Genomic DNA, 23,794 nt, shown 5'->3' on the forward strand with positions numbered 1-23,794 from the left:
AACATCCACCTGCCGTGTCTGACAGTGGGAGGGCAGCAGCTCACTCCTGCCGGTGGTTGGCGTCAGGGTGATAGTGGGGGCTACAGTCAGGTGAGAGGCAAGTTGCAGTCCTGGTCTTTGCAAAGGAGAGGATGTGTAGGTGCCCCTCCAAACTGTGAGGGATTCTGTCGTCCCATCCCTGACCCTTGACAGGACGAAGGCAGGGGTGGCTTTCACAGTTACTCTTTTCCTCCTGTGTTGTGTGTGTGTGTGTGTGTGTGTGTGTGTGTGTGTGTGTGTGTGTGGTGGTTGGGGGTTAGGGGTAGGGATGGGGAAGGCCCAAATTCCCTCAAGCAGAAATGCTGCCGCAAGGGGCAGGCCCCAGACCTGGCAGTTCTCTGAACTTAGAGTGACCATCCTGTAGTGCCTTTTATTCTCAGATGTGGCCTTAGTCGCCAATTCTGGTGCTAGACGCCCCACGCCATCTTATTATCCTCTGTTGACACGTTACATTCGGTGACTCCGGGTATCTTAACAATGGAAGAGACCTGACAGATCGCCTGGTGAGCTACCAGATGCACAGTGACGGAGCAAGTTCACACCTCTGAACTTCAACCGACCTGGGATGCCTTATGTGATTGTGTTGTGAAGGCACTGCTTCAACCAAAAGGAATTTAAAATTCAGAAGACGTGTTACAAGAAGAGGCCAGAAAGGTCACCCAGCGAAGGCCACCCAGCTGGGCAGCTAAACCAGTAAGAAGGAGAGAAGCACTGACGGGGGAGCAGAGGGGTGTGAACTGTTTATTAGGACCGAGAGCTTCCAAATCACCAGGCTGCCCACAGAACGCACATGGCTCTTGTTACAACACACAACACAGGCTGGCTGACTTAATAGCTTGTCTCGTCTGACTGGACGCTGCCGCCTCACTGCGAACCAGGAGAACTGACTGCTGAGAGGCTGGCGGGTCCAGACAGCTCCACAGCACGTGTCTCCGGCCCCCGTTCAACGGTCCTCTGACTTTACCCTGCTCTTTGCCTTAAAACTGTTTCCTAATATTTGCGCTACCAATGTTATTTTCTTAACACAATTTGTAGGTAAAGAAAAACGATTAAAATGTCGTTAGTTGGTGCTTTCTTATATGAATAAAGATTTGACAATCCCCCCGACCCCTAAAGCACGGAGTAGGAAGCACGGAGACTTCCTCGCGCTCAGCTCGAACCCTTCGCACACACGTAGCCCGAGGCAGTGTGGGGTGGCTCGTCCCCCTCGGCCCACTCGCCCTCCGGTCACTTGGTCTTCTTGTTGCCCTTCGGGCGCTCCTCGGCGACCTTCCTCGCCTCCTCCTCCGGGATGAACACGCTGACGGTGAAGTCGCTGGTCTCCGAGCCGTACTTGTTCTTCACGACCAGCCCATACTTGCCCGAGTCGGACGTTCTGACCCCGCTGATGGTGAAGTAGGCGGTCTTGCCGGCCTCGAACCTGAGGTTGCAGTGCTCGTCCGAGGCCAAGAGCTTCTCGTTCTTCAGCCAGGAAACCTCCGGAGTCGGGTCTCCCCACACTATGCAGGTGAGGTTAAGCGCCTGGAAAACAGGTTTCATGAGAGGGGAGGAGATGTATCAGATTAACGATCCAACTTGAAGCGTCCTTCTGGGGGTCGGCCTGACCAGATGGAGGATAAACCTAAACCTCCCGGGCCGGGCTGTGTGTACCTGTGTGAGTTACAGTTTGAAATCACACCTGAGTAGGTTTCTTTGGGGCCTTGGCTTTCTGGCTTTGGGCACATTTATCATCAAAGCCCCACAAAGGCATTTGCTTCCAGTTCCCATAAACACACAGATGCCTTTTTGCTCTAATGTGGCGTTTTGGACTCTGTCTCAGTAGAGAAATCTCCTCGTTGCCATGATCTCCACCTGCTTGCTTTTGCATTTCGTTTGTGTCACTGGGCCCAGCAGCAGAATCCTAACAGCTGCTTCAGATAATGTGACTCATTTTCATATCCCATCTTCCTCATTTTATTTCTCCCCACAAACCCACTCGAGCTGTTGCAGTTGCAGAGGTGCCCTGCCAGAATGTATTCGTAGTTCCTAATATTTTATTATATTACCAACTGTGCTGAAACCTTCTTATTTTAAAAGATCAATGTTTAGGCCTATAATTTTACTTTATATTTTTGTTGAAATATTTTTTAGATAATCATAGATTCATATATGTATAAGAAATAATAGATTTTGTATATTCTTTACCCAGTTTCCCCCAATAGTAACATTTTACAAAACTACGGTATAATATCACAACCAGTACACTGACATTGATATAACAGATTTCCCCAGTTTTTCTTGTATTTGTGTGTGTTTAGTTCTATTCAATTCTATCACCTGTCTAGGTTCACGTATCCACAACCTCAGTCAAGATACAGAACCTTTCCATCCCCACAAGGATCCCTCCTGCTGTCCCTTTATAACCACACCCACTTCTCCCTCCCAAGCTGTTCCTAACTCCTGGCAACCACTAATCTGTTTTCCATTTCTAAAACTTTATAATTTCCAAAGCATTATATAAATAGCATCATACAGTAATGTAACGTTTTGAGAGTGCCTTTTACACTGAGCATAATTCCTTGCAGATTCATCCAAGTTATTGCAGGTATCAATAGTTTGTCCCTTTCTATTGCTGAGAAGTGTGCCATGGTATGTATATACCTGTAAGGGTCATCTGGGCTGTTTCCAGTGTGGGGCTATTATGAATAAAGCTGCTATGAACATTTGTGTACAGATTTTTATGTGAACATAAGTTTTAATTTCTCTGAGATAAATGCCCAGGAGTACAACTGCTGGGTCATATGGTAAATGTATATTTCATTTGTTTAAGAGATTGCCAAACTGTTTTCCCAAGTAGCTGTATAATTTTGGTCTACATTTCCACCAGCAATGCAGGACTGATGCAGTCTCTCTGCATCTTCATCAGCATTTGTTGTTGTCACTGTCTTTTTATTTTAGCAATTCTGATAGGTGTGTCATGATATTTCATTGTGGTTTTAATTTGCATTTTCCTGATGACCAAAGATGTTAAATTTACTTCACATTTTAAATTCCATTCTTGCATTTTTTTTCTTACCGAAGTCCAGAAATTATAAGGAAAAGAGCTAGGGCTCACCATATACAGGGAAAAGGACAGCCTTCTATCTAGAAGGACCTTATATGATCACTTGTTACCTCTTCTGTAAGAGTATTATTTAGAATTGGGTAGATATTAAGAAATTTGTTTTCTTCCCATGATTAATTAGCACTTCTGACTGAATTATTCTGCAAACACATTTCAGCAAGAAAAATATGAGTCAAACTATCGACATTGAATTTATCCAAGCAGACCACGTGTATGTTCCGGGAAACTGTGATTTCGTGCATATTAAAACTTTTATCAAAACTAAACAAAACTCCCATGCACCTTAGGTGTCCAGGAAAACTCTTACCTGTACTATATATTTGAGTTATAGATCACGGGATGCTTTCACATACATTCTCTCTCTTAATTCTCACTACCACCCAGTGAGTTGAATATTGTGAACCTCATTAGGTGAAGAAAATGGAAAATAGAGTTTCAAAACAAAAGCAACCCTGCAGCAGTTGAGCTTAAAGTCAACTGTGGTCCTATTTTCCAGGCATGAAGAAACATAGCTGGATGAACTGACCTCTCATTAAAGCCTTAGTTGTGCCCTGTTCATCATCATAGTCCCAGTCACCCATCATACGTCTTCATTGCCCTTTGGAGGTGGGAAAAGATGTTGTTCCACTACAAACACCCCTCCTCCTGTGATTGGCATATTACATTTGTTTTAATGAAACACAGGGATGAAGAAAGTGAATCCAGGTTAGAAATTACGTTCACTGCTCTTCAGAGAGATTCTTATGGATCCAAGAAATACCAGCTTAAAACCAAATGGAAATAAATCAGTTTTCAGCTGAGAAGGGGCCTGTAGAAATTCACAGAGCAGCACGTTTCCCTCCAAAGGTGAGGAATCTCATAGGTCAGCCCATTTTCTACTAGTGTGACAGGTTGCTTCTTCAATTATGTTCATCACATAGTTATGACTGAACATTTTCTGCTTCTCCTGATGTTAAAGGGAAATCACTTCTGGAAAGAGACTAAGAGGTCTACATATACCCACATCAGACAAACGTGCATCCTGATGCTTGACCTACAAAACATCAAGCTGAGTGGAAAGCCGACTGCATTTTGAACCTTGTTTGTGGCTATTCTGGAGTCAGGCGTAGCAGCCGTGGCATATGATGGAGATGGTAGGATGCATCTTAAACGAAGGAACAAAGTCTGGGGCACTGGAACCCCTTCCTAGCGTGGAAGAATTGGGGACAGGAGTGCTCCATGCTTACCTTGCCCTCCTGGATGGTGACCACATCGGGGAGACCTCCCACTACCCGGGCGCGATCTGCAAGCACAGGCATTTCTGGTTAATCACTGAAACGATGAGCGCCAGCAATCACACGCACAAAGCCTCCCAGCGGAAGTCATTTTCCCGTTTAGTTTCCCTCTCCTTGCAGTTATTTTATGCCTGCTTTCAATATGCAAAATAAGAAAATGATCCAGTAATTCTGAATGTTCTTCTTCTTCACACACGGGTGTCTCTATCTGTACCTGAAATATCAACTGGAGGTCACTTTGTTGTATCGAGATCTGCTCTGTAACTTTCCCGGCTATTCTCAGCCCTGGCTCTCCTGGAGGCAGAGCAGATCTTGGCCTCTTTCATGGGCTTCTCTCTGATTCGAAAAGGTTGCGTAACCGGAGGCTGTGTGCCAGGGAGATCTGGAGGCTGGAGAAGATGTGGGCTTTCCTTGGGGCCTTCCCTAGAGAGTTCCCCTTCCTCATCTCCCGGGAGTTCTTGAGATGCTCTGCAGAGCTCCTGTCTATGGCTGAGGGGACAGGGGGTGGGAAGGGTGCTGAAATCCAGGGCTGACACCCCCCCTCTCCCGCAAGCCTTGTGCTGTGGGTGTGACTGCCTCGGCCCGAGGGAAGGACACCTTTCTGTCATTCAGTCAACACTAACGCAGTAGCCACCACCCTCTCATTTTTAGCCTACTTCAATGAATGTGTGACTCTACATCCTTATTTCTATCAATACAATCCCTTCTCCAGTAAGTCAGGCCAAATCTTTGAATGAGTCTTAACTGCCTTCTCCTGCTGACTCCGTTGCCCTTACACCACTTGTGGGCCCAGCCCATCACCTGGCCCCCTGCACCACCTGCCGTGTGGTATTAGGTGAGTCACGTCGCTGTGTGGACCTCAGTGTCCTCATCGGTGGGGCGGGGGGCTTGCGTTAAACCCATGGACATGAAGCTTCTAAACTCTGCTCCGTGGCATCGCTGGGATTCATCCTGACTCCACCGAAGATAATTCAGCTCTTACCTATTTTATATATTGGGAAGATTTTGTTTGAACTAAGTGTTCTATGAAAATGTTTAAGAACATGGAGCTAGAAGGGCTCTCAGGTCTCTTCCGGCTCTGAGCTGCTGTGGTCCAGAGACCTCTAGAAGGAGCATATGAAGCAGAGGGAGGGTCAGGCTCCTTGTCCACAAGAGAGTTCAAGAACGGGCGAGGCCTGGGTCTGGCTCTGACACTCTCCCGTTGTGCCTGGTGCTGGCCTCGGCCTCACAAGCCCCAGGCAGGAGCGGGAGGGAGGAAGGAGGGGGAAGGAGGGAGGAAGGCCTTGCAGGTCAAAGGTAAAAAGTTCCCTTCTGAGCGACCAGGAGCCACTGACAGGTGGACAACTCCACTTCTCACTCTTCCTCCTGGTTCCCCTCCACCCAGCTCAGGGCCAACCCTACAACTTTAACCCTCAACGGTTTTCAGGTTCTGCTCCCACGCTGAGAAAGAACCTGAGTTATCACGATGATTCGTCTGTGACTCCTGGGATCCTGTAGACTGAGTTCTAGAAATTTCTGTGTGAAGCACGGTTGAGAGAGGTCAGGAGTCAGCACAGTTTTAGAGACACAGGCTTGACTGCTGGGTCAGGGTCACTCAGCCTTATTTGGCCCCTCAGGAAAATGGGACTCCTTGCTGGGGGACCAGCTATAGCGATTCACCTGATACCAAACCTACAAAGTTTCCTATTTTTTCTTCTCTTTAACATATATACATTTTTCTGACACATGGCGCCTGCTGCAAGCGATTAAAATCCTACTGTGTGATTTGCAGCCTAGAGGTGTTTCAAGTCAAGGCTGGGTGCCATTCTCACAGTGTAACCTGAGACCTTCTTTTCACAGACATTCTTACTGAAGAGACTAAATGAAAACACATGCAGAACACCTAAGATTTAAAATATATAGAGAGAAATGAAAGAAAAGGAAAAAAAAATGCTTCCACTCTCCTACATCTGCAGTCATAACAGAAAAACAAAAGTTGTATTTTGAAACCACAGCAGGAATAAACACGAAGGGGTTTACTTACTTTTCTCCACGATGGCAGCTTGTCTGTGGTTGAGAGAAACAAACAAACACACAAACAAAGAAGGATTTTGTTTTAGTGTTACTTCAAAGTAGCCAACCTCGACTGCATTTCATGTTTTTGTTGCTCAACAAAGTGGCAGGAAATGCTGCTCAGACTGCGCTTGCCCGAATGAAAGACCCTCTGACAGCCAATGGGGAGCAGCGCGCATCAGAGACAAGAGTGCCACGCTGGGAAAGAGGGACTTACTTTAATCTCTGGAATTCATCAAAGGCTTCGTCGTACGCTTGAAGAGACAAAAAAGAGAAGTTAGAATTTTCTCTCCCAGAACTGGCCACACACAGGGGTCTATTAAAGCTCACAACCTTTAATAGACCAGTGCAGGGCAGTGTAAGCGGTCCAGACAAAATTCAGCTGGCTTTGAATGAGGCTGCGCCCGAGCGGTCCCTCTACAACTTGATGGGCTTAACAAGAGAAGCAAACACTTTCTAGGCAGAAAGCATGAAATAGTGGATTTTAGAAGCTCTCAATTCAGTGAGAAGCCTTCAACCCTCCAAATAGAAAGGGAAAGATTTGCTCTGCCGAAGATGAAATGGAAAGAAAGGTGTTTCAAAAACTGACTGGCTGTCTATTAAGCATCCTGAGCATCAGAAAAGCTTTTCTCTCATTAAATCATCCCGCACGTCACAGCCTCCTAGCTGGACAGTTCTGTGGTCCTGCCCGTGCGTTTGCGGTAAAGGGCACGAGGAATTACTACGATCACAGTGCGGGCCAGTGCGGGCCTGAAGCGATGCTTGTACACCGTGCAGGGGACAAAAAATAAGACAGGGAGACAAGGAAATGAGAGCTATGGAGCTCTAAGATAATTATTTTTTTTCCGAGCCTGCGAGTAAGGCACTTGGAAGACTTCAGGCCATAAAGCTTCACTTTTAAATTTCTCTCATCTGGTCTTTAAGCTCCTCTGTGGTCTGGGAATCACAACATTTTATGTCTAGAAAATATGTCCATAATACTAGTTTGCTCTCTTCTTTACAGAAGGGAAAAATAAGCGTAAAGCCAGGCTTAAAGCCTCTAGACCAGCTGGGCTAAGGCAGGCTAGTTAGGGCTGCTTTTCCTGCTCATGCCACACTAGAAGGAGATGGGCACGGCTGGGCCAGTGTGTTTGGTGCCAGTGGCAACGCTGGTCAGACAATCCAGGGCCTTTTGCTTAAGGGGGATTTGAGAGCGGGGTAGTTAAATGAGCTTCGGTGAGCAGAGAGTAAAAGCAAATTTTAAATAAGTTTTGAATGTATCTGCCCACTTCTTGTCTCCCTTTTCTATTGTGTCTCCAAGTGTCAGATGGATCGCAGAAGCAATTCCCCATCACAATCTCTGCAGGCTGTGACTTGGGCACAGCGTGGCCGGGGGACCAAGTCCCTGGGGAACTGCTCATCCCCACAGAGATCCTTCAGGGAGCCTTTCCAGTCATAAAGGGTGGGTGGGGGTGAGGGGAGGGGTACTCAGCCCAAAACAACCCGGGGCAGGGTTGAAAGGCTGCTCTCTAAGTTGTGAATCTACTCTGAGGATGAAAACATGAAGAGTCATTGCATTTCAATATACGAAGCCGTAGAGGAAAAGTCAGCCCACAGTCTCCTTTGGTAACTTCATACAAACTCCTTCTTTCTTTAGGAAAGAGTAAGATGAGCAAAGTACCAGAAGAGGGAGAAATGGCACAGGGTTTTTAACTTTTTATTTGTGATTGTACATTTTTTAACTTTTAAAATTCTAATTAATAGCTGCATATCACCTTTCCTGTCTGTTCTTAGATGGAAAACTGCCTTCTGCATCTCATTACTTTCTTTTCCATGTCCCTATTCTTTCCAGAGCCCCTCATTCTCCCAAAAGGCTGAGAAATCTGAGGCCACTTTTCTAACTTCCCTCTGTTGCCCTCAATATTTATCTTTGCTTATTCACATTTACTCCTTTCTGGTTTCTGAAGAAAAGGTATCCCTGCTCCTTCCCAAAGCCATTGCGTTCACCTCTGCCCCGCAACTCCAAGCTTCTGTTCTTCAGAACCCTGAGACATCAATTATTCCCCATCATTCACATCTCCAATCCTTCCAAATCAACTGATTTCTTGGACTCTATGAACATGCTCGCTTTTCAGTCACCATAAAATGATCCTTTTTCAGTGTTTGTTCTTGCTCAATTGATTGTAAATCAACCTGCCCTTCTCTGTAAGCATCTTGGAAGAGCAGCGCTTTCTCTCCACGTTCACTGTCTCCACTTTACTTTTTACTGATTCTCCACTCATTGAATTTTTGCTTCTACCACGGTGGCTGAATTTAAACTGCTTTATTAAAATCTCCCATCGTCTTCCAATAGTCAAGCGTAATGCCCTCTTATCACACTTCATTCTTTTTAAAATGCCCTCATCTCCACAGTAGGTTCCAACCTGCAGATGATCCGTTTACCTTGTCCAGAAAGATCCACTGTCTTCTGGTGTCCAGTTTTGCCGTCAAAGAGCTCCATCACGTATTTCCCTTTGTCATTCGGAGTGGGCTCGTTGATCTGCAGCCAGATCTGCTCCCCGGTGACCCCACTCTTAACTCTGTCTGTGTACTTAATAGCAGTCCCGCTGTTTTTATCAAAAGAAAACATCGTAATCATTGGCTTTCATCCAGAGCTTATCTTTACTTTGTCTCTTCTTACTGGAGGTCTTACCATAAAGTTGTACAGGCTTTGAAATAACATGGGATCGGCATATGTTCTTCTGCTTCAGAGAAATTATGGGCCCTGAATCACAGAGCGTGGATTCCAAGGCCTGGGGTGGGGGTCTGGCAGTCTGCATATTTCACTCCCAACAGCAGTCTGGGGCCCAGATTGCAGCACCAATACTTCTCAGGGGTATTAATTATCTTTGTTTCCACTCAGGTTTATTTGTAGGACTAAGGGAATCTTTAAAGTGAGAAGGCCAAAGTCCATATTATATTACTGCATATTTCATGCAGATGGTCCGTGGCTATAAATGGGATTTTACAGGCTAGTTAAAAACAGACCTAAAGAGGTTCATCTGTGGCTGACATCTATTGACACACATGGTTACAAAGCTATTTAAAACAAACGTAAATGTGCACTCGGTAGTACAGCCAAGAATAAATGAAAAGCAGAGTTGCTGTCAGAATGAATGAGGCACTTTCTCTGACCCTGGATGTGAGTTTCCCCATATTCTATAGTAGGTCACGAGCATACCCATGCATTGTATTCTTTACAAGAGAATAAAAGCAAATAGAACCCTTTCATCTGACAGTCTAGAAATGCTACCGTTACAGATGAAGTAAGAGGAAGGCAGAGGTAGTGTACTCTCAATGATGTTAAAATAAACTCTATGAAGAGTTTGTAAACGTGAGGAAGTAAGAAAAAAAAAGCAGTATACAAAACTACTTTATTATGGTAACAATTATGCATAGAGAAAAGACCGGAAGGAAGTATCCCAAAATGTTCATACTATGGCTAGGAAAACCATGGATGATACCATAGTATAAACTCTTTCTAATTTGTAATATGATATTAAATATATTTTCTAAAACATGTATTATGTTTGTGGTTGTAATAAACAAAATGAACTTAAAAAAATAAAAACCAAAAAATCTCCACCAAAAAAATTTCAGACTTCAAATAAATATTCAGCATTTTTCTTATATACTACATTCTTTAAAAGATATTAAAATTAAAATGCCATAAAGTGTAGGGTAAAGGAACCCATCTGTACACATAGACGTTAGCCTGAGCAATATAGTATATGTCTTAGAGAGTTAGAAAGACAGATAGTTCTCAGCTTTGCTAATGGTAAGTCTGTCTGAGTTCTTTAATCTCTAGCTAATATGCATAATAGTACCTTAATAGGTGCTAGGTTTGTAAAGCACTTCACGGTTCACAAAATGCCATTCATTCCCTCATTGGGTCCATCAGTGTTATGAGCTAGAACAGGTATTATTGCTCCTATTTTATATGAGAGAAACCTGGGATTCAGAAAATTAGATGACTTGTCTAAGATCCAAGGGAAGACAGGAGCCAAGTGAAGATCCAAACCTGTTTCAAGGTTTTTTTCCTCATCACACCACATACTTACATAAAGACAGGGAAGACAACCAGTCCTTGGTTCCTGAACCTTTAACAGGCACACATGTGTGTGCACACAAAACACACATTTAGCTGACTAGACCAAACAAAGTTTATGTCTTGCTACTCTGGGAGCAGTTTCCTCAAAACACAATGTTCTAATTTTTTTGAACATGTATTCTTTTAGAGATGATGTAAAGCCTTTTGATTGATGATTCAATTAATTTATCGTCTCATTCTTCAGAGGGATATATTAGAATGTCCTAGATGTCACGGAGGAATTTCCTAGAATTTGATCTATTTTAACTTATAATTACTTTCCTAAAATGTATTCTGAAAGAAATAGAACAAAGGAATGAAACTCCAAGCATTCAAAGTGGAATTTCACTTGTTCTCATTTTTTTTTAAAGGACTCAGGGAATTATTAGTAATGATAATAAACGTAATAAAATACTATTCTAAAACAGTGAAGTCATTTTAGAGAAAACACAAATGACTGTTTTGTGGGACCCAGCTCTGCTTAAATGTTCAGTCTAGATTTTTAATGCAACTTGAACCTGGGGTACTGCCGTGATGGGGCGGGGGCTCTGGAGCCAGGCTGCCTGGGCTCAGCCCTCCACCTGTCACATAGCTGTGTGACCTCAGGCAAGTCACCTCCCTGAGTCTGAGCTTCCTAGTCGCTAAAGTGAGAAGAACCTACTTCGTAGAGTTTGAATATTAAATGAATTCACACATCTAAAGGGCTTGGAGCAGTGCCCAGCGTATTGTAAATGTCCACTGAAGGGAAGATCTAAATAAACATTGTTGTCCGTGTCCTCCCAGGGATGCCACGGCGACCTTCTCCTCAGTGAGGCTCGTAAGGACTTCGGGGATTGGCATCTACTGCATCCCAAGAGTGGACTAAAGGTACACGTTTCTTTGGCAGACTGCTGTCCTCTTTCAGCTCAGGAAATTTCAAGGAAGCACAGAGATCAAGGACCCTGGTGATGGTATAAGTGGGAGACCTGGTTTGACTAAGAAACCTATTTCAGCTCTTGGAATCCCCAAGGAAAACTTGAGTGAAATCCCTCTATAACTGCGCGAAGGAAGCCTGGGATTAGAACAGATCTTCAGGCTCCATCCAGTTCAAATACACATTCCCAAAGTCATCTTGAGATCTCCAAAACCTTCCAAGGAAACATGCTAATACCTACTCTGTCAACTGCTATGAACAACAACGATGATAAACTCGGGCACTGCTCTAGATCAGGCTTGTTGGGTCATCGGCCATTAATTCATACAACAGGAAATCTGGTGCAATGCTGCCTCAGTTTTGTTCCAGAGCACAGTGTGGCTTAGGAGTGTGTAGAAAGATGGAATAAGAATCTGGCAAAGCATGACTGTACGGAGGCAGAGGTCACGTTAACTGAGGCGTCTACAAGTTATGATACGTCCCAGATCACAAAGACAGAGGCTTTAAGCCATCGCTGGCCTCACCATGTACGTGCTGAGGGAGAGTGCTAACCTCACACTAAAGGGATGGGCTGGTGCTTCTGTCCTACACTCATCAACATCAGACCCGAGAAGTAAGAAGACGCCTTACCTGAGAGGAACAGAGGGTTGTTGTTTTTCCCAGTCCTTCCCCTGAGTGGAGAAAGAATTTCTACACAGCATTTACGTTGTTATTTACTTACTTGTGGGACCAGTTAACTTTCAGATCATCCACGTAGTAAGTAACAAAAGAGTACAGCCGGATGCCCTCAACTGTGCTCTGGATCTTCAGGTCTGTTGCAGACAAAGCTGCAAGAAGAAAACACATTATTTCAAACACCTGTAAGCCCATCCTGGAGAAGAATGAGGCATTGCCCTGTGAGAACTTACCTACTGTTTTACATACTTCAGCCATCAGTTCTTTAAAGGCTGTGGATAGAGATTCACAAACAAAGTTTCAAGCATAGAAATTCTCAATGTCAAGTCAAATCTCAAACTGTTAGTCACACTTGCTCTCAAAAACATCCAGTCACAAGGTGAATTTATTGACCAATTGGTAACAAAGAACTTAATTTTTATCAAGTTTCAAAAGATTCCTGCTCTTATTTTGATATTTTTGCTCCCTTGAATTCTTTGTAACTGTCACCATGTTTACATTCTAGAGAAAGAGCCACAATGAGATTTCCAGGAAGCTTCTTGGTTTTAGGATTCTCATCTTCCTAAGTCCCAGGAAGGCTTCATTTACATTAGAGGAAGTGTTCTTATCTGTGTCATCAATTCATGATGAATAACCATCTAGGTCCCCTGGTATTTCTCAGCCAATAAACACATTTAGTCCTGCCTCCACAAGGAGTAGGAAGGGAAATCAAAGGCATACTTCTGCTGTTCGTTAGCAACGTTGTTAAAGATCTTGTTCAGGAACAAAACTGGAAATGTGGGCACCCCATGTAGGTTTTCGTTATCATGATATAATTGTCCTCAGTAGTCTCTGGAAAATGGAAGTTGCTTTCTTGCTCTGCTATTAACTGAGAGGCTTCGAGTTTCATATATAATCTTTCTTGCCACCTTTTAGAGAGTGGACTCTTTTGAGACATGCTTTCATGGTAGTTTTTGATCCTGGAACATTTTTCATAGGGTTGAAATAAAAATGATGATTTATATTGAAAACAGACCTCTCGTGGATTGTGGACTATAAACTGTCTGAGGATCAAAACTATACTTCTGATTTCAAGGAAGACTAAAAGTGAAGTATTTTTTAATAAAACAGTAGTTCGCTCAGCTGGAAGGGCAATTAAAACAAAATCTGTGGGCAAAAGATCAACATGGCTTCAATCATTCAGCTCAGCCTCACTCAGAATTCTGGTCACCTGTATACAGAACACACAGAATGGACCCCAGCAGTGGGTGGACTGACCTTCATCCACAAGCTTCAATCTGCTCTTATCTTTTCCTCTGTCGTCTTTCAGGATAACTTCATAAATCCCAGCATCTTTCTTTGAAAACTAAGGGGGGAATAGATATACCACATTATAACTTATTGTAGCCTCAGAATACGGTGTTTGCATCTTTCAGGCCCTGAGATTTATAGAACTGCCATCAAAACACACTGAACAAGCATCTAGCCATGAGAGCAATGAACAGTTCACACGTGAACTATCCATCATAACCTGACCAGCCAGCAGTCCTGAGTTTTCACCCTCTAAGGCTACAACTGATTTGAGGCTTAAAGTCCTTATCTTTTACTCTGCCTTCATATTAAAAACTAATGAGCACATGTATTTGAAAGGCATGCTCTTTTAGACAAAAAGTAGATAAAAATCTATACTTAAGTGCATACTATGATCGTCTCTGTACCTTTAGGGAACAAGTTATCATGAGGCTTAAGAGCAAACAAAGAAGGATCCACTTAACTGTCCTGCCACTCACCCATCTATGAAAAAAACTAGCTCAGAGAGGCAAGAATTGTGGTGTCCAGCCAACATTGTTTGGTTATCTGACAAATCCTTGCATATCACAAGGTGAGAGAAGCCTTTGTGTCCTTACAGCTTGCTTTTGGGGTGACATCAGGGCAGGGATCTTTGCCCGGGGCTAAGGAACACATAATCTAGTCTCTGTATTTTAGAAGAATGTAGGGTACAGAACTAATACATTACAGTTTATATTTATAGTCACCTACCTCTGTTATAAGGAGGGTACATATACCATCCTTAAAGTCATGCTTTTCATCCACTGATATCTCCCTTTCATCTTTATACCACACAATATGAGTCTCCTTCTTAATATTTGCCACCTAGAAGAAAAACTGTAGTTATACTTCTCGCAATAAGGGAATGCTACTCTTATGAAACTAAATAATTCTCAATGTAGCATTGGATATAAGAAAAAGCATAGATTTCTAGAGGAATCAATTGAAAGCTATTTTAACTGATAAAGAGTTTAAAATAAAATGGATACAAAAGAATAAACCGAAATCAATAGCATCTTTATTTCCAGCAGAAAGAAATTTGTCTTTAAAATCACCTGGTGGACAAGAAAACATAGAAACATGCATACTAACATACAGAATTAAGTAAAAATAAAAATTTGAAAACCAAAGGAAGATAAATCCCATCAGATTAAAATATAGTCTGTGTCACAAAAACAAATGACTTTATCAAAGTATCAGAATGAGTAAGCCTCAATCTATGGCTAAATATTTTTTAAAAGGTAAATGAAGCTTTGTAAATAAATGTGGAAAGGAAATGTGTTTAAAATTATTTGATTAAAAATTTTTCCAGTTTTATTGAGATATAATTGATATAATATTGTATGTTTAGGGTATACAACATAATGATTTGATATATGCATATATTGTGAAATGATTAACACAGTGAGTTCAGTTAGCATCCGTCAAATATGGTTTAATAAATTAATTGCTTAGCAATTTTTAGGAAACTCATTTAGATCCAATATCCACACATCATATCATAAATTTCAAATGGGCAAAATGACTTCATACGATTAAAGGGATTTTAAGCTTTATCTACGATGCTTGAACTTTCTATGAAGAAGAGTATATTCATGTATTTCTTGTGTAATTAAAATTATATGAAAAAGTAAAGACTTCATACAAATCAAGAAAACAATCTCAAAGACCCCACTACATAATTGGACAAATGTATGTATGATTTCCCAAAGAGGAAATATAATTACAGAACAAACAGATGAAGAAAATGTTTGATCTCATTAAAGACAAGGAAATGTAAGTTTCAAAAAAGAAAAAAAAAAATCTCAGCTAATACATCAACATAAGAACCAACACTGGTAACTGCAGTGAAACCAGGACACACAAACGTTCTTTATAATCCTGTAAACTGGTTCCTGGGTTGTAACTGTGTTACTAGGCAACATTGCTTATGATAAACATGCCCCGCAGATGGGAAAGCTACCACTGGACTGGGCGGGACTAGAAATGGACTCCGTGGCTTTGGGCTTCCCTGAATATACTCTTGTTATTCGGACATGGTCCCTGCGAGGACCCTGGAAGCTCTGCTTGGGGCGTTGTTACAAGAGGTATTGGCCCTTTGGTGCACGAGGGATTTTTTAAAGCCATGGCATTTCCTGCACCTGCCCAAAGTGGAGCTTGTCTCCTTGCACCTGAGCTGTCACCTGTGGGTGGTGAAGGGAGTGATTCCTGATGTGGGCTCCTGCAGGACAGGAGTACCCAGCATGGCCTTGTAGGCAAGCTGGGGTTCTTGTCCATATTCTTTTGAGTAGACTAGCTCCAAGTGGGGCCCACGGTAGTCTCAGAGTCTGAATGTTTGGCTGCACATACTCCATTAACTCTAATGCAATATGTAAATTGCTAAATGTACATAAATTGCTATAATAATGAAACAAAGAACTGTGGGAGGACAGAGGAAGGTTCATTTTACCCAGACTGAGAAGGGGGAGGCCTTACAGAGGAGATGACTGAGTTGGGCCTTGAAAAAGGATCGTGTCAGAGAAGCTGAAAGAAGAAGGCCATTCGAAGTCATGAATACATAACGAATGAATATTCAGAACCTACTTCTAGGCTCCTGTGGTTGGTCAGGATCTGGGTAAGGGGCTGATTGTGTCTTGAAGAAAACCTTCAGAATAGGGCTGCAGAGCTCACCTCCCAGAAGCCTAGTGCAATAGGAAGCACAGAAAGAAGGACGCACGGACGTGGGGGCCCCTGAGGAAGGGATGGTTTCTGGGGAGGGCAGTGTGAGGAAAAAGTAAGTAGGGGCACGCAGCTGTGGACAGTCAGGAGGAGAGAGAGGTGCTGCGGGTTTTAGCTGCTGCCTGAGAAAGTGTTTTTCAAGAAGCTCTGCCACTTCCTAAGAGGCTAAAATCCAGCACTGGTTTTTCCTATACATTTCTGGTAGACCGCTGTTTCTTTGACTTTGTCAGATCTAGCAGAGACTGGAGTATTTGCGTTCTGGCTTTTATAATGACAACTACGTGCGAAACGCCAAATCTGTGCATCTGCTTTGGGGTCACTGTCCACCATCACAGCCTTCACACTCCAACCTCATCCAGCAGTTCTTATCCAAAAACGTTTGATGACTCACGGAGCTGCACACCATACACTCAGGTACATGATAATTTAGAATGTGATGTGGAACTTTTTTTTCCTAAATGTTTCAAAGGCCTAATAAGATAATTGGTTGTGAGCTGCAAACTCTTTACCAAACCTCTCCCCTCAAGGGAGCACAGGGGTTTCAGAAGCAGCAGCAGAGCTGCCCAAGACTCGAAGGTACTGTTGTGCAAGTCACACAATTTAGATTTAAAAAATTGCCAAACTTCCACAGAAACACAGTGTGGCTGGAATGATTCTGGAATAGATCTACCACTTAGAATGCAACGAAGATGATGAGAGATTCTTCTGAGATTAATAACTGAAAAAGAGTTGGTGGGTGTGGTTAGTGAGGGACGAGCAAGCAGAGCACAGAGGCTTTTCAGGGCAGTGAAAATGCTCTGTATGATACTATAAGGACGGGTACATGTTTTTACACACTTGTCCAAACTCATGGAATGTACAACTCCAAGAGTGCACCCTAATGTAAGCTATGGATTTTGGGTAATGATGTGTCCATATAGGCTCATCAGTTGTAACAAATGTACCACTTTGGTGGGAATGTTGATAATGAGCGAGGCTATGTGTATATAGGGACAGGGGTGTATGGGAAATCTCTGCACCTTCCCTTCAAATTTGCTGTGAACATAAAACTGCTCTAAAAAAAGTGGTCTTACAGGAATAAAGACGCAGACCTACTGGAGAACGGACTTGAGGATACGGGGAGGGGGAAGGGTGAGCTGTGACAGGGCGAGAGAGAGTCATGGACATATACACACTAACAAACGTAGTAAAGTAGATAGCTAGTGGGCAGCAGCCGCATGGCACAGGGATATTGGCTCGGTGCTTTGTGGCAGCCTGGAGGGGTGGGATAGGGAGGGTGGGAGGGAGGGAGACGCAAGAGGGAAGACATATGGGAACATATGTATATGTATAACTGATTCACTTTGTTATGGGGCAGAAACTAACACACCATTGTAAAGCAATTATACCCCAATAAAGATGTTTAAAAAAAAAAGTGGTCTTAATAAAAAAAAAGGAGAGTCTATTCTTATTAAATAGGGCATGAGTAATGAATAAAAACTATCATCTTAACTTCCCATATTTTTATGTTGTTTTATTTTAAATATTTCTTACCAACCAACAGTAACATTCAACAGTAAAGGCACGTCACTTATCATTTTGGTGCAAATGGAGGAGATAAAAAGTTGATCTTCCTTTTCTTCTCACATTCTATTTTATCTTTATTTCCCTTGTATCAAATTATTAGAAATTTATCTACTTCTTACCTTGCATTTCAATAGTACATTACATTCACCAGTCACTTCCCAGCTCAAATACTCAGCGAAATGTGGACCTATAAAATTTTAATAATATCAGCAATCAGCAATATTAATCATGAATGCAAAAATCCAAGCTCATTCTTAAATTCTAAGGTGATTTACATCTAAAGGGAAATTTTAAAAATTCAAGATTTAGTTTTTAAATGTTTTAAATGGATACATATTTAATAATAAATATTTTTCAATTATTTTTATTAACCAGGGCATTATTAACATAAGCAATAATATTCACTTAATTTGTTATGGAAATAATCTTGGAATATTTTGTTCAAGAAATTGAAGCTTTTCTCTTTATTCACTGCCTATGTTTACCTTGTTTCCTGATACATTCTTGACGCCGGAATTCAGCTTCTTTCTGGAGCTTCTTATAAACTGAAAATTGAAAAATGAGGAAATATGAAATTGAGTTGAGTGGTATAAATGTACATGCCAGTCACTGTGTTAAGTGATTTATATTCGTTGTTATAACACTCATACACCATGACCACCCTATTTGTTTTCAGTATTCATAGATGAAGAAAAAGGCTTAGAAAGGTTAAGAAACTTGTTCAAGCTCATGAAGTCAGGAAATAGTGAAACAGCTTTGGCGATTGCAAATGTGGAGACCTGGCCAGCCTTTCCATTGCTTTATTAAATACCACATTTTAAATCTTGGTGATTTCCACACTGGCTTATGACAGCTGTCATACAACCTAGTTCTAACGGATAATCATCCATCAGATTTGGCATCCTCTACTCTTGCATGTTTATCTTCTTCATTTAAGTAATTTAAAGTAGGTACACATTATAAGATAGTATCGTAGTTTGTTTCTGAGACATAATACTGTCTTGGTTGTATTGCAATATCCTTCACTGGAGAATTTTAGTAATAAATACTTGTTTATATATGAGATAATTTAAGTGCAGTATTGCCTGTGGGCCAGTGATAACTTTGGTGTCCTTTTAAATCAACTTTCAATTCTATGAAATGAAATACTATGGAAAGTATTAACTGCAAATTGCACTTTGAACATTGGAATCTAATCAAGAAATAATTTTTACTTCCTCCCACATGGTCACTTTCGTGCGATGGCGTATTTGCACTGAAGGGAGTAGCAAAATCTTCCAGATAACGTTTCACAGAACACTTACCATCTCCAATGAGAACAAGAGTAGAATGGCCAGTTGCTCTTCCATCTTGAACCTGGAAAGTATATGTGCCCTCATCCTCATCCTGCAGCTTTTCCATAAACATCTCAATTATACCAGTGTTTCGGTCAATATGCATCTTATATTTCTTCAATGTGACAAGTAAAAGAGAGAAATAAGTGAGATAGATAGGATGACAATAAGCCATATAAAATCAACACACAAACTCCAAAGTATCATAATTTAATAGTTTCTTGTTAACATTATTTTAAGTGAGCAAAGTTTCAAAATCTTGTACACAGAAAAAGGAAAATATTATGTGGAATATATGATGTTGACCAGAACTGATTACTAAAAGTCTGACGTTTAGTTTTTTAAACATAAACTTTTGTTACCCCAAATCACAAAATGTTATCGAAAAGTTGTTTTTAGATTCTCATTTTTCTTTCCAGATCACATTATTTTCAATTAACAGAATAATGCAACAACTATAAGCAACGTGAGAGCAGTGTCTGTCTCAATCATTGCTATACGCCGGGCACGTAGCACAAGCATGGAGTATAGCCGCCATTGACAAACATCTGCTGAATTAATACACGGATAAAAATGCTTCTAAAGCACTGGAAGCCCATTTGCTCTTAATGAACAGAAATTGCCCTGCTAGCCTGTGCTTATTTTATCGTCTTCCTTAAGCAACTTGGTTTTCAATGTAAAGATAAGTCTTAGTCCTTGGGCTTCCAAGCTCAAGTTCCATAACAGATCTGAACTAATGAAGTTTTCCTATAAAATGTCACAGAATGAAGGCTCAGGTCTGGGATCAACTCTGTGGTGTAATTCATGCCCTGGAGTTTCCCCTGCAGGGAGCCAGTCTTCAACAGAGACTCCGTTTTGGATTAGCTTGCCCCATACCTTGGCTTGTGTCCCTCACTCCTACCCCTGAGAGTAACCCCCATAAACCACTTGAAGGAGAAACTCTATTTCAGACTCTCCTAGGGAACCTGACCTAAGACGGTAATTTCCACCCAGTGAAATAGTATGATTAGAACCAATTGCAATGACAATAAACCGCTCTTCAAGTTCTGTGTGTGTGCGCGTGTGTTTGTGTGTGTGTGTGCATGCGCCACATGCGTGTGTGAACACGTGAAGGGGAGTGCCTCTACACACGTGGGCACGAGTGTTCCCTCAATGGCTGTGGTGGCAGTGATGCCAACAAGGCTCTTCCTTCCTCTCCACCGGCCAGATGGTGATCACCGCAGTGGATGAGAACATTTTGAAAACAGGGAGATGGGCCACAGTGGACCCATGTGTGACTTGTTCCTGCTCTCACACAGTTACTACATGAGTTGAGAAGTAATATGCTGCGTATTCTTCTGCTATTCATGTTACTCATTCTCCCTCTAACTAATGAACCCTCAAATATTTTTTAAAAACACATTTTGATGAAAGGGGAACAGGTTGTTAATCATGGCCACAAACCACACCTCTCCCCCATCTTTTTAGTCTCCCATTTACACCCATGAGAAGACAGGTATGAGACAGGGCCCCTAAACCCAAGTTCTTCAGTACCACCAGGCACAAGCCTGATGCTGGCTCTACTGATGTCTGGGGAGGACAGATAAAGTGCAGATGTTGTAACTCTATCCATAGAAACTATGTTTACATTAAAAGCAAAGAAATAGTAAATATGATATACATAATCACCTATGTAAATAATACACAAATTGACATACACACATAGAAGTATAGAAAAAGACCAAAAGTATATATTAATATGTATATCAAAAAGTTGTAAGAATTTGTGGTTTGTCTCTTCTGAGTCTTTAAAGTTTTTTACAATAAGGATGAATTGTATTTTTAATCAGAAAAGCAATGAGATTTTTTTTACATTTTTTTCTGAGCCATTAGAACAATTCTTCCATATGAAGAACCAAGATGCCACTGGAGTCTCTGATGTGAGTATCTGTGTTCAGGCAAGGGTTCTGGCCCCTCTGCCTTCAGTTTTTTTCATAGGTGACCAACTTCCTGATTTGCCTGAGACAGTTTTGGTTGATGACTGTTATCCTGGAAAAATTATTACTAGCATCTTCTTTCATTCTCAAAAGTATCCTAGTTTTGGATAATATGATATAATCAATCTACATTTTCTTCCACACTTTTCACATGTGAAATGATTTAAACCCCCTCACCCCACGTCCAGTGGTTTTCTTAACAACTTATCTGCATTCTAATAGGGGTTTCCCAGCACATTCTACAATGATATGTTTAGAAATCTAAAAAGTGTAAAACCTACCGGCCCTTCAAAAATTTCCTTGTCGTTAAATATGTAGTTGACTTTGGCGTTGCCAGAGAGCTTCTCAGCCTGCATCCAAAACCGGACCTGGCCTTTCTCCAAAATTTCAACTGCCAACTCTGATTTAACTGGGACAGCTATGAAAAATAAAAATAAGAGTAGTAGTTATATTGGCAACCATTTGTACTGATACAGATTTTTCCAACAAAGGAAAAACAATGGAAGTGATGATGTAGCACCTTGCTTCTTTCAGTGAGAGCATTGTAGGGAAAGTTTGATTTTGAGGGACAGTAGAACTGTGTCCTAATCCTGACTGTCATAGATGTCTTAACTATAAAAGTGAGGAAGATGAACTGACCTCCCAGGGTCCTTCAGCTAACCTCTGTGACTCTCTACTGTGGCTTTGGTTAGCTTTATTTAGGGACAATAACAAAGTATGATGAAAAGAGTCTTGAGCTGGCCCCAGTAGTTCAAGGTCAGCTACTAACAAACTGTGATGTGAGGCAGTTCACTTTGCATCTCTGGGCCTCACTTGACTCATAGTAAATGGATGGAATTGAACTGAAGGTCCTAATTGACCAGGATATTTTCCTGCTCCAATATTCTAAGATTTAATTACTTCAAAATATTTTGAAAAAGAGTTCAATTTGATTTTTTTTCAACAGTTTAACTCACTTTGGAGGTTTTTAAAAATGAATCTTAAGGGCTTCCCTGGTGGCGCAGTGGTTGAGAGTCCGCCTGCCGATGCAGGGGACACGGGTTTGTGCCCCGGTCCGGGAAGATCCCACATACCGCGAAGCGGCTGGGCCCGTGAGCCGTGGCCACTGAGCCTGCGCGTCCGGAGCCTGTGCTCCACAACGGGAGAGGCCACAACAGTGAGAGGCCCACGTACCGCAAAAAAAAGAATCTTAAGAAAGAATTAATTTTGACTACATATATAAGATGAACCAGCTTGTCATTTAAACCCTATCCATCCCAATGGTATACCTGTTCATTTAAGTTCTTAGATCAAGCAAAATTTTTCAAATGCAAATAAGCAAGTCATTATCAAGAAGCTATATTAAAATATAGCATGGCTTGCTTCACATAGAAAGTAAGGAACCGTGTGATATCTCTGATTTACACCTGTATCGCTTAAGCCATTTGAACATGAGTGAAATTTTTTAAAAGTTGGCTGACATCTCTCAAAGTCTGTTTCTAAATTTCTTGTAACTTGAAAATGTTCTCCACAAAGGCTCCTCCAAGCCAACAGATCTGTATCAGAGGTGGCTCCTAGGCATCCTTTGTGGAACAAGATGGTTGTTTCTCAAAGTTCTGTAGTCCTTCACTTCTGTTAGGGGAAATCACCCTTTGCTTCCTCTCAACTATTCTTAAATATATCTCAAAATTTTAGCTATGCTACATTTTAAATTATAAGCTTTAATTATAAGCTTGGTATAAAGTTGTATGAAATGTACATTAATGTTTTTTGTATTTATCCTAAAACTACCCTTTTCAAACTTCAAGGAATGCCTTTCCTTTGCACTATTCCATATTCATTGTGAAACTCAGTTATAGAGTCATTCCATGCAGAGCTGAAAGGAGGCTCAGACATCACCTACTGAGGGTGTCCCCTGTGAACAGAGAAGGGCCACACCTTGATCAAGGACAGTTATCTACCCCTAAAACCTTGTGCTCCTCACCTGCTAACATGGATATTATCTGCCTCACAAGGCCACCAAGAGTGAATATGGTACCAGAATACACTGAGCCACTGTGAATAATGACCGCTGCTCGAGAAAGGAGTTCTCTTTCTCCCCTGATTTTACTGATGACAAAACTCAGCCTCAGGAAAGCTTAGTAACATATCTGGGTAGCAGAGCTGAGACCAGGGTTGTTCCCTCTATTCTGTGCTCTTATGGTCCTGGCCATCCACTCTGAAGAACACTAGTGGTTTTCCAGTAAGAGCAGATCAGCAACAGACCCCAGGGCAGTGACAGCAGAGGCTAAGTTTTCTCCCTACAGGATGCTCCTGCTTGCTACAAGTTAAGTCTTGAGGGGAATAGAGAGTAGGATCTCTTCCAGAAACATCTGGAGATCTCACTCTAGGGAATCTAATACATGAGTGATGCAGTTACTAAGAAGCTCAGTGTGGTGGCAGTGGGGAGGGGACACACTCCCACGCTCTCCTGGAAGCCTCCAGATCCCTTAATGTTCACGGTCCTCTCTGAGTAATGGGGCCATTGTCTGGGGAGCACTGGCCACCAGGATGCACACACAGAAACAGCCCATGTCCTGTCAGACCACCAGGTACCAGCTGTGTACATCTGGTCTAATTACTTAACCTCTCTGTGCCTCACTTTCTTCATCTCTCAAATTAAATCACCATAGTAGTGACCCTTTTAAGGTCATTGTGGAGTTTGATGACATTCTGTTTAAGCACCCTATAAACAGTATATAAAGAATTA

General features: G+C 41.9%; 1 protein-coding gene across 1 annotated transcript in view; it reads right to left on the reverse strand.

Annotated features, from left to right (window-relative positions):
- Positions 1-761: 761 nt before the first annotated feature.
- Positions 762-23,794, reverse strand: part of MYOM1 (myomesin 1) — a 143,520-nt gene continuing 120,487 nt past the window's right edge. The window contains exons 26-38 of the mRNA XM_029226169.1: positions 21,348-21,484; positions 19,061-19,205; positions 18,242-18,301; positions 17,876-17,943; positions 14,184-14,297; positions 13,422-13,509; positions 12,398-12,436; positions 12,211-12,316; positions 8,890-9,053; positions 6,686-6,722; positions 6,440-6,462; positions 4,369-4,424; positions 762-1,560 (exon numbers count right to left, since the gene is read on the reverse strand). Coding sequence (XP_029082002.1) covers positions 1,267-1,560; positions 4,369-4,424; positions 6,440-6,462; positions 6,686-6,722; positions 8,890-9,053; positions 12,211-12,316; positions 12,398-12,436; positions 13,422-13,509; positions 14,184-14,297; positions 17,876-17,943; positions 18,242-18,301; positions 19,061-19,205; positions 21,348-21,484 — 1,331 coding nt within the window. The 3' untranslated portion in view covers positions 762-1,266. The remainder of the gene's footprint in view (positions 1,561-4,368; positions 4,425-6,439; positions 6,463-6,685; positions 6,723-8,889; positions 9,054-12,210; positions 12,317-12,397; positions 12,437-13,421; positions 13,510-14,183; positions 14,298-17,875; positions 17,944-18,241; positions 18,302-19,060; positions 19,206-21,347; positions 21,485-23,794) is intronic.

This window comes from Monodon monoceros, unplaced genomic scaffold, assembly GCF_005190385.1.
Source record: "Monodon monoceros isolate NGI ecotype Baffin Bay Population unplaced genomic scaffold, NGI_Narwhal_1 Super_Scaffold_1, whole genome shotgun sequence".
NCBI classification, from domain to species: domain Eukaryota; kingdom Metazoa; phylum Chordata; class Mammalia; order Artiodactyla; family Monodontidae; genus Monodon; species Monodon monoceros.